Source organism: Nelusetta ayraudi, unplaced genomic scaffold (assembly GCF_046127955.1).
Source record: "Nelusetta ayraudi isolate G7.1 ecotype Tasmania unplaced genomic scaffold, CSIRO-AGI_Nayr_v1 ptg000004l, whole genome shotgun sequence".
NCBI lineage: Eukaryota > Metazoa > Chordata > Actinopteri > Tetraodontiformes > Monacanthidae > Nelusetta > Nelusetta ayraudi.
Genome location: NW_027466054.1, coordinates 3156453 through 3167114, shown reverse-complemented (window position 1 = coordinate 3167114; position 10662 = coordinate 3156453). Strand labels below are relative to the sequence as shown.

The window sequence follows — 10662 nt, the reverse complement described above, 5'->3', positions numbered from 1 at the left end:
AATCTGTACTTTTTGAAGTGGAAGAATTTCAAAATAAACAGTAAGTTCTGTTTATTTATCATTTACACAAACGATATCAACAATTATGATTTGTAAAACTTTTTGCAGGATTTCTTTGTTCCTCAAACAAATCTGTTGAAGTAATAAGATGCTGTTTACCTGTTATGAACAAACATTAGCAAGCAGTCATATCCATTTAAAACAGTATTATATAGTGCACATAGATGCTAGTTTAAAAAAAAAAAAAAGTCTGAAAGTGCAAAACTCGATCTACTGGGAGTCAAACTCTGCCGCACACTGGAGCAGAATCCGATCAGAGATTTCTTCCCTGTGTTGTTCAAAGTCTTCTAGACTCTTCAACAACTCCTGGTCGTCCTGGCTGCCGTCTCCCCACACATCAGCGCAGCAGTTCTTCCCTGGACACTGTGGACTTTGTGATACTTCCGTCTGTGCCTGGCTGGGTTCAACATTGCCATCGTCATCCATTAGGTACGCCTGATCTTCATCATCCTGTCGGCCAAGAGCAGACACTGTGGGTTAACTGGAAAATGAACACAGGATGGTTGAGTTGGAATCACTGACCATCGTCATGATGTAGCTGACGCAGATCTCCTGAGGCAGTGGGTAACCTGTAACATCCAAATGTTTGTTAGTGTGCATGGTTTAAGTGAAGTGAAGTTCTTGGGGTTACCACACACTGGAGGATCTGAAGCTCTTGCACTCAGGGTCATGACACTTCTGGTACCAAACTTCCTCTTTCAACTCCACTATGATCCTACAGAGATGAGCCAGATCAGTTTTTTGTTGTCATAATAATTGTCAGTGAACAGCAAAAAGCACTTTTGAAAAAAACAACAACAACAAAGACTCACATGATGTTGTTGCTTTTGTGAAACCTTTGCACGTTTTCACACCAGCGGTATTTTGCGATGTCATACACAATCAGCTGTTCAGATGCAAAGTAGTTCCATCGTCTGATACCTGTTGAAGTGAACATATGGGTCCGGGAATGACTCATTCTTAACACTTATTATGACTGCACATCCAGTTAGACCTTCTTTGTGTGGACATTATGTCAGAGATAGCAGCATGCTACAGTGTGGTGCCCTTTAACTGGGTAGAAACTGAAAATATATAAGTTGCTCCTTAACTTACTTCCTTCTACGCCGTCTTTCTTGACCAGCGTTAAAACAAAATCATCAACCTCTTTATGGGGAGACGAGAGGCTGCCAGAAAATGAGTCTGAGTCCAGCACAATATGCAGCTTTGGAGGTTTGTCTTCCTTTGCCTCTGAAGTGTCCCACATAAGGATCCTTTGATTTGTGAAGCTAAATGAACAAAGCAAAAAAGCAGAAACACTCATGTTGCTTAAAAAAAAAACACATTCATTTTAGCTCATGGAATCCTCAGGTTCAGGATGTCCTTTGTACCTCACATTACAGATTAAGGAAGCCAGGAAGACACTTTGCTCTGCAGACATTCCTTTGACAGGTGCAGCGATGAACTTGTTGTCCTCTGCCAGTGTGAAAGCAGCGTTCTTTCCCACTTTGGAGGCCTTGTAGAGGCGGAAATTCCTGTTCTTGGTGTAAACTCCTGTTTTAGTGAACATTACTGATTATGGTGCATGCAGAAAGCAAAACTGGACTGCAAGTCCATTATGAAGAATTGGTACATATGTATGTTAAAAGATGCATGTACAGAGACAAACATAGCAGCATCAAACATCAGGCTGAAAATATTGCTTTTTTTTTTCTTTCTTTTTCTTACCAAGATCAACAAAGAGACAGTCCTGACCGTCTTTGTTCTTCACCTGGAGGAACGTTAGGTCTCGCTCCTCCTGCCTCCGCCTTTTGGCCTGCGCTCTGTCAGACGTCCTTCCTCCGGGGACAGCACAAGTTCTGCAGCCAGAATAGAAAGAGTTGCACTGAGAATAAACCAGGACGTGAATGTTTTCCGCTGCTTCGAAAGACTCACCCCGTTTCACTGTTGTCTGCTGCTGAATCCATCCCAGCGTCCAGAGCACATGTGCTTTTGCGATTGCTCAGCACTGGTTGAAGAATTGCATGGGTAAACCTTCCTGAAGGCCGGCAGGAGACATGACGTGACTTTCAGAAAGGTGAACGCAAACGTTGACAAACAAGCAACTCTGTGCGACACAGAACGCACCCACATGTATGTTGTCTTTGAAGGCGGCATTCTGGAGGTTGAAGATGAGATGGCGACTGAACTTGTCGTTGGTGCTGGAGTCCAGGTTCAGAACATCGTCTGTGGTGCATTTAACTCCATAAACCTCCATCAGTTTGTCACAAACGTACTGTCAATGAACAATACCAGCAGGTGTGTTGACTTGATGCTCAATTTGACAGGAGATGCATCCAGCTTATAGCCAGATTTAGGTATTCAACTAATCTAAATTGACCCTGCATATGGAACAGACTTGAATCAATGTAATTCTTTAATTTTTAATTTATTAATCATGTGCAATATCATTCCCCTCCTTCATTCAGCAACTATACTGGAGTCTATTTCACACACAACCATACACTGCACTGCTCTTTTCTATTTACACTAGTTCTATTATCTTATTTTTCATACCTGGTACTGTATGTGTGAATGTTTGTTGTTTGCTGTTTATACTGCTGCTGCAAACTATTTTAATTTCCCCATTGAGGGATAAATAAAGGAATATATAATCTAATATCTAATGATAAAAGCATAAAAAGCATTTCCATATTGCATCAAAATAAAAGAAAATGCTATTGCTAGCGGTTCAAACGTGAGTTATCTTTATGAGAAGCGGGTTGGAAAAGCACTGCACCTGAATAAGTGATGTCACCATGGCTTTGCCGTCAGCCTCTTTGTTTGAGGGCTTGTGGAACTCCAGGTCAAAGTAAAGCTTACACACTGTGCCCTCTAGTATCACCTCATAGCAATGCATCAATGACTTTGTGTACGTCCTGATGAAGAATAATAATAAAAAACAAAACAAAAATATAAACATCCAATAGCGCACATGACCATAAAAACTAAACTTTGTATCTTTGTATGGATAATATTTACCTGTAGTAATGCCACAGCTCAGTGTAGGTGGTGACCAGGTACATCCTTTGACCCTGAGGCGACTGTTCTTTTTCAAGTGCAAAAACATGGACAGCCTGTCAAAGGAGAAAGAAATATCAGCATTTTGTCCCCGTACAAATTGAGATTTGAAAATCTGTGGCACTGACTGACGAGGCCGTCTTTGCGCTACCTCTTTGCAGCTCTGAGCGAAACTGATGGCCGGATTCTGGCGGGGAAAGAACTTCCAGACAGAGGACGGCTGACACGGCCACAGTCGAGGCTTATAGGGTGACGCCAAAGGGTTCTGATGGAATGACTGAGCGAGCTGCTCAACCTTCTTCAGCCGCGCTCCCCACTCACTCATTTTTCGCCACTTCTAGACTGCCTGGTGACTGCTGAACAGCTCGCCTGTCGCTTCTTTTGATAAAAAGGGTCGGAGGTCTTTTCAAGAGTTCTGTTGAGATCTGCTGCTGTGACATAAAGTTACAAGAAGCATCAGAACGGACAGCATTTTAATCCAGGCAGCTTTTTCAAATTTTAATGTTAGAACTGGCAAGTCGAAATTGTCTTTGGCTTGTTTCCAGACAGGCTCCAGCACCCTAACCAGCCTGTGCTGTGCAAGGGAATATGATTCTACGATATAAAATAGATGTATGTGTCTATGTATGGCTGGATTGATAAATTATAACTATGGTGATATAGGCGAAAACAGTCAATAGAAAAACACAGTATTAACTTTAGAAGTAGTACATACAATACAAACAATACACTACCCCTGCCTACGTTTATATGTGCGCAACGAATCCGACCACTCTCCGATGTATGCGATTATATATAACCGCATATCATGTAAACAGCGTAATTCGTTATCTGTTATATACGGATAACGCCATTAAAAAGATCAACACACCAGCATTTCTCCTCAATACTCCGACGTCTTCCTGCCTAATTCCCGCGAATGTTTTGAACACATCTGCGCATGTGCCTGAAAAGCTGTGCGTACGTAGGTCCATGACGTAGTAGGTACGTAGTAAGCGGAAGACGGCGTCATGAGAGGGCGTTTAGAGCATGCGTACTTCACCCGCGACACATCAGGACGCAGCCAATCAGACCGAGCCGAGACACAGCGGCACACCGTGACGTCACACAGGGAATAAACTTTTTTTCTGGTGATTTTCTGGCCTTTATATAAAACTTTTTTTTTTTTTTGAAAGTCTAAAATACCATGACTGAGAGATCTGCAACAGAGAGATTTATCATGAACCGCGTTTCAGGTCATAGTTTTTGTGTTATTGTGGTTATGGGGGGAAAAAAAAAAAAAAAAAAAAAAAAGCCTTTTGAGCCCTTGGGATTTATTTTGCTGCAGTACCTCGAGTATCCAGTTCTTATAATACATCCTTGGTCAACATTCTTGGTCATTCGCAATATTATTAGTATATCAAATAGTCGCAGCATGTTTACGTTTTGTAAATTTAAAATACAGAGTTTTCGTATAAAAAAAAAAAAGCACACAAAGTGAGTGGCATGTCCATGCGCAGAAATCAAAAAGAAAACATCGCGACGTCACGTGAACACGACCGACCCCCCTCTTCCGGTGTCGTACGGCGACTGCGGCGGATGTTGATATTTTGTCTGAGGCGAGCTCGCTGGATGATGTGAACCGTGTCGACTCCGGGACAGTCTTCATATTTTTGCTTCTCAGTTCTTCGTAGACTCCCTAAACTCTCTCCTGGGCTCGCTGCCGCTGGCCGCTGGTCGGCATCGTGTCTCTCCCGGTTTCTGTGCCGGGAAGCCATGATGGAGGACTTTGACGAGATCTATGAAGAGGAGGAGGAGGAAGAGGAGGACGAGGACAGGGCCGCGGAGGAGCAGCTCCTCAAGTACGCTCCGGACCCGGTGGTCGTGCGAGGGTCCGGTCACGTCACTGTGTAAGTCACCGTCGGACAGACAAGACACCGGCGGAAGAATGTACACGAACTTGAACGACGGCCTCCCCCAAATCGGGAGCTGCTGCTAGGCGAAGTTAGCCACTATTTGGTGACCTAGCGTTTAGCGGTTGCCAGCAAGCTAACATGGCTAGCTTCGAGCTTCGTGGCTGGTAGCACACTGGAAGTGATAAACTAGAGCTCATTTCAACGTATGAGAATAATACGTTACATACCCTAAGGCTGGAGTCACCAACCTTTTTGTCACTGAGAGCTACTTCGTGGGTCCTGAGTCATATGAAGGGCTACCAGTTTGCTAGACTGTTCTGAAATAACAAACTCTCTGAGTTATGTATTATTATTATTATTAATTATACTCACCTATGTGAAGACACTTATCACGTTTAGTGGGTTCTCAATAATTATCAACTTTGACTTAACAAGATTGGATAAAATTGAATTTTAGATGCAGCTCAACGAGTTGTGCAATTTTTCGAACAGGCCTGCGGGCGACTCATGTGGTCCTTGGGGCTACCTGGTGCCCGCGGCCACCACGTCGGTGACCCCCTGCTCTCGGGGATATTTCTCAATGAGTGAATCTGCATGATGCAGTAGCTGCGATCGAGTTTTCACAGATGCTTGTTGACTTCGCCATTCACATCCAGCAACTCCCGACTCCAAAAATATGCTTAAAACAAAGTCCGCATGGAGTATAACGTTCCCATGAACTTGCTGCCCATTAAGTGTCGTATTTTGTTTCTTTAAAAGTAACTAACACTCATTTTTCGTGCAGGAAAGTTAAAAATAAATAAATAAAAAGAGGCAGTGAGTAAACGAACTCATATCAACAAACATATTAAACCCATTTTTCCATTACTGGCTATCGCTAAATGTTGTAACTAAACATGAAATAACAAAATAGTTAATTGTATTAAGACATGGCTTGTATCAAAAGTTGTTCCTGTGAATATTTTAGGGCATTAGACATCGATAAACATTGAGTTTGTGCAATCTTTTTTTTTTTTTTTTTTTAAATCCCTCCCTCTTATCTAAAAGTTGCTTCCAATTCAGCATTTTGTACATATTATTGGGAGTCACCATTTATGTGTGAGCTTATTTGCTATGTATGCCTGCTGTGCTTAGTATGTACAATGCATTTAATTTAATGCTGATTGTAAAAGCTAAAGCTGTGAATGTGTAACAGCATAACTTCCCTCTGACCTTTACAGGTTTGGACTCAGTAACAAATTTGAGTCCGAATTTCCTTCAGCACTCACGGGAAAGGTAAGCGTCCTCAGTGTCTTCATGCTCTTTGTGTTGAGATGTTATGACTTAAGCAAAGTGACCTCACCGGTGGCTGTCTCTAAATGAAGACGCTCTGCAGTTTACTGTGTGAATGAATTCATTTGTCTTATTAACAACACAAAAGGAAGGAAGGGGGGAGGGATTATGTTTCAGCAACAACTTGTGAGCCTGCTTAAAAAGTCCACATCCTTCAGCTTAGTATGACTTCATGCCACCGCATTAACTTTATCTTGAACGTGCCTTTCTTCAGGTGGCACCAGAAGAATTCAAAGCCAGTATCAGCCGTGTAAACAGCTGCCTGAGGAAGACGTTGCCAGTCAATGTGCGGTGGCTCCTCTGTGGCTGCCTCTGCTGTTGCTGTACATTGGGCTTCAGTTTGTGGCCGGTCATCTGCCTCAGCAAGAGGGTGAGAAAGATTCAGCCTGTTTGTTTCACATCCACACAACTGCTGATGCAGATTTGTTGGACAACTGGTGATTCCCGTCTAACGTCGCTGTCGCCCCGTAGATGAGAAGATCCATAGAGAAGCTTCTAGAGTGGGAGAACAGCAGGCTGTACCACAAGGTGAGTGGTGAAGGCATGAACTGATACAGTCTGCATGTACGGATTATCTGTTTGACATGTTTAAAAGAAACTAGCTCTGCTTTGTTTGCAGTTGTGTTTGCATTGGAGGCTCAGCAAAAGGAAGTGCGAAACCAACAATATGATGGAATACGTAAGTGTTGCCTGACAAAGGATAAAAAAAATGCAGAAACTCTGGTTGGAGTGTTTGATGAATAAGTGTAAGGACTTAGGAGTGGCTCATCAGACACTGTGTGACTGTGGCTCGTGAGGTAGAGCGGGTTGTCCAATGAGCGAAAGGTTGGCGGTTCAAATCCTGCTCCATCCGTCTGTTGTTGTGTCCTTGGGCAAGACACTTCACCCTGAATTGCTCCCAGTGGGGATAGGCAGCGCCTTGCATGGCAGCAGCCACCCATTGGTGTGAATGTGTGTGTGAATGTAGCCTTTGTAGAGCGCTTTGGGGTACCATGAAGGTGCTATATAAGTGCTGTGCATTTGCCATTTTAGGTCACAGTGCCATATAATTCTTTGAGAACATTTCATTTGGTCATTTTCAGCATTAATTATGTAATAGAAGCCATTTTAAATGTATCAGGTGTCTAGTTAGGTACACTGCCCTATCCCAAGATTTTATTTTGTTTTGTTTTTTGCTTGAATTAACATGAACCCCTCATTTTTAAAAAAAATTATAATGATTTTTCCCTCTACTGAAGAGGACCTTCCTCTGTACATGGGTACCACGTGTACAGTACCTCCACTGTCAGTGCCAATGAATTTCATTTTCATTCACAGTGCATGGAGCACAACTACATTTTTAAGTGCATATTTTAAAAAGACCTTTCTTAGAGGTCATTCAGTATTTTAAAAGGTGTCTTAATATTCTGTGGTCCAGGACCATTGCTTGATGTGGATTTGTGTAGTCTGCCGTATCGTGTTGGTGAGAGATCATTGAGATTGACACCCATAGCCAATGATTCTAGCCAGACTCCGCTACTGATGTTGGACGGGTCCTGCAGAAAAGAAACCTGTTCGACAGCATCAACAACTGCACCAGTGACTGTACACGAGTACACTTTAAGGAGAAACAATGCCTTGTTGTAGAATCAGATGTGGTGTGAACACAGCCTAAAACTGTCTCTCCTTGCAGGTCATCCTAATAGAGTTCTTGCCCAAGATCCCAATCTTCAGACCAGACTAGTTGAACGGGCTGATTTCAACATCCACTGCTGCATCACAACAAACTCCAAAATATTTCCCCTTCCAGTGATAATCTCCAAATTTTTGTTTACATGGTAGCTTTGATTTTTCTTTTTTCTTTTTATTAACCCATTCACTCGACCGAACCTTTTGTCTACGTCCTTGTTTACAAGTCCCACATCCTAACACGTACTTTTGGAATATATACACTGTTGAACCATGACGTGATTTGGAAGCTGGCACACTGTCAAGCCATGCTTACCAGCACCAGCCTGTGGGATGTCAGGTTAGAACCAGCATTATTTTGGATCAAGGTGTGGCGACCGGACTCGCAAACAGAGTTCTCCTGCCTGCAACTGGAACTGTGTCACGCATTGTGTTGCCTCACAGAAGCACATGGCAACACCGGATAATGAAGAAGACGAACTGTATCGCACGACACCCACAGTCACCCCCGTTGAGTTCGCCTGCGAAGGAAAAACAAATAGAACGCCCTACACCCCAGTGCTTTTGTATTGGTTGATCTGGTGCTCTAGGTCACTCATAGAAGCAGTAGAACTCCACGTAAGTGGAAAAAAAAGTCACTCTTTTTAAGAAGTACCAGACATCCTTATCTTCTGCCTCCCTTTGTATGTCTGCACTCGACACTGTGCATCGCTCTAACCCAGTGACAATCACACCGTCTGACTGTACTCTCCATCGTGTGAATGGGGCCTTGGCTACACGGTTTACCTGGATAAACTTGCTTTCAACACTAATGTCTGTCTGAGTGACAGGCAATTGCTTCACGTCACCTGGAAAGAAGGCCACTCATTTTTTTTTCTTTGTTTTTGTTTTTTTTAATATGTCTTAAGTTTTGTGAACTCTGTTGGTAAAAGAGTGGCAGTCCCTGCTCTGTAAACTGTTGACTGTGTGTTATTTGCGTATGTTAATCTGAATGGGTGAGAAACAAACTGAGACAAATCAAACATGGACTCTATGAAGCGGAGCTCTTTCTTTGATGCAGATTTTTTTTTTTTTCCCATAACCCATGTTTGATATTTTTGTCATAGTTATTTATAAATGCAAAAAGTAAGCATTTATAAATAATATTTTTGAACTAACAGGCCTCTTTTGTTATGTTTAGTTTTTGTAATTGTGTAATGTTTACTTTTTTTTGTCTTTACGGGCTTGTGTTGATGCTAAAGCACACAGGATTTTCTTTACACCTTTAAATGGCCTAATATCTTAATTACACTTTAAAGAAAATGTAAAGTTGATTATGTGCAAGAAAGTTCCTTTGAGTTATAGAATATTTGAAACAAAAATGTCAGTGTTCTGGGGTTGACTGTCAGGTCCTCTCCAATAATGATCTGATAACTGAGGAGCTGCATCGAAGGGCACGGTTATTAAATTTAAGTGAAAACAGCTCCTGATCGAACCACATTGCTTCCAAATCTGGAATGTGGAGTAGCTGCAGCACTAGTGACTCAGGTTAGCATGAGTGGTAAAAGAAGAATGTTGTACTTCCACAGATGTAACGTGTCATTGTGCCGGTCTCCTCAGTGCTGCACTGTTCAGTATCCTCCAGCACAGTGTTGTTGTTTTTTAGTCAGCTGCCATTGTCTACTTCAAGTGGGCAGGGATAGAGATGTGGAGTAATGGTCATGTTCTTCTGTGTCCTCTGAATATTCAAAACTCACAGCTTGCGTTCAAATTCAGAATGATGACGTGGCAGTAAATTCAAGTTAGAATAAGTTTTGTTACTGTGTATTCTTTAACGGGCTAATTTGAACAAAAATTTTGCTTCACAGTATGGTCCTCATTTGCAACATATTACTTTGTTTTAGGATAAAATCATTAGCTATCAATTAGATAGAAAATAATGTTGTTTTTTTTAACTGTGGAAAGACGCCCTCCACCCCACCCCACCCTGCCCCCATTGTGTTTGCAAGTCAATTCATTTAATAAACATTCAGATATCAACATTACACACATTTTCATAGTATGGGGTCACCCAGCTCTGCAGATTGTATGAGCCAGACTCAGGGGATTAAACTTAAAAAAAAGAAGAAAAAAAAGACAACACCATGTAGCATGGGTGATACACATTAGGGTGCATTTTTGAGTTTTTTTTTTTTCTATCGAAACATTGTCCCTTAAAGAGAGACATCTGACTTTTCTGCAAATCTCACACAATGTTTCGGTATTTGTCAAAACAGCCCACATTCACTTGATTGCCTCTGATTTATCTCTAGGTTTGTCACACTTTCCGTTGAGGTCTGTTGACTGTAAATCAAATCAAGGCATAAGGCCATATGCAGTTGTTTGTGGTGTGTTCAGATGTGTGTGTGCACAGTGTGTATGCAGATCAAAATGTTGTCTGTAGATCTCAGACTGTGATTGAAACCTGCACAGAAGATGAAAACCCTTTTTTATATATAACATGGAGTGCTTTGTGCGTGTGTGTCTGAGAGAGAAAGATATATGTATATATGAGTTGAACAGGTATATGTACAGTAATAAACTACCAATAATAAACAAGGCGGTGGGTGTCCTACTGTTTTTTTTTCCCCCGAAGAGAATTTTCAGCCACTCCACAAATAGATAGATACTTTATTGATCTCCTGGAGAG

At 41.9% G+C, this 10662-nt stretch overlaps 2 protein-coding genes across 2 annotated transcripts; one reads left to right on the top strand and one right to left on the bottom strand.

Annotated features, from left to right (window-relative positions):
* Positions 1 to 36: 36 nt before the first annotated feature.
* Positions 37 to 4110, bottom strand: primpol (primase and polymerase (DNA-directed)). Its single transcript, XM_076044485.1, has 13 exons — positions 3971 to 4110; positions 3251 to 3530; positions 3061 to 3155; positions 2819 to 2957; positions 2167 to 2314; positions 1975 to 2077; positions 1768 to 1898; positions 1431 to 1593; positions 1156 to 1328; positions 873 to 981; positions 699 to 775; positions 583 to 629; positions 37 to 510 (listed from the first exon to the last, which is right to left on the bottom strand). Exons 2-13 carry the CDS (start codon positions 3422 to 3424, stop codon positions 271 to 273), a joined length of 1599 nt encoding a protein of 532 aa, XP_075900600.1. The 5' UTR covers positions 3425 to 3530; positions 3971 to 4110; the 3' UTR covers positions 37 to 270.
* Positions 4111 to 4619: 509 nt separating this feature from the next.
* chic2 (cysteine-rich hydrophobic domain 2) lies at positions 4620 to 10571 on the top strand. The gene is made up of 6 exons (XM_076044443.1): positions 4620 to 4988; positions 6215 to 6269; positions 6541 to 6696; positions 6798 to 6854; positions 6946 to 7005; positions 7999 to 10571. Exons 1-6 carry the CDS (start codon positions 4855 to 4857, stop codon positions 8047 to 8049), a joined length of 513 nt encoding a protein of 170 aa, XP_075900558.1. The 5' UTR covers positions 4620 to 4854; the 3' UTR covers positions 8050 to 10571.
* Positions 10572 to 10662: the final 91 nt, after the last annotated feature.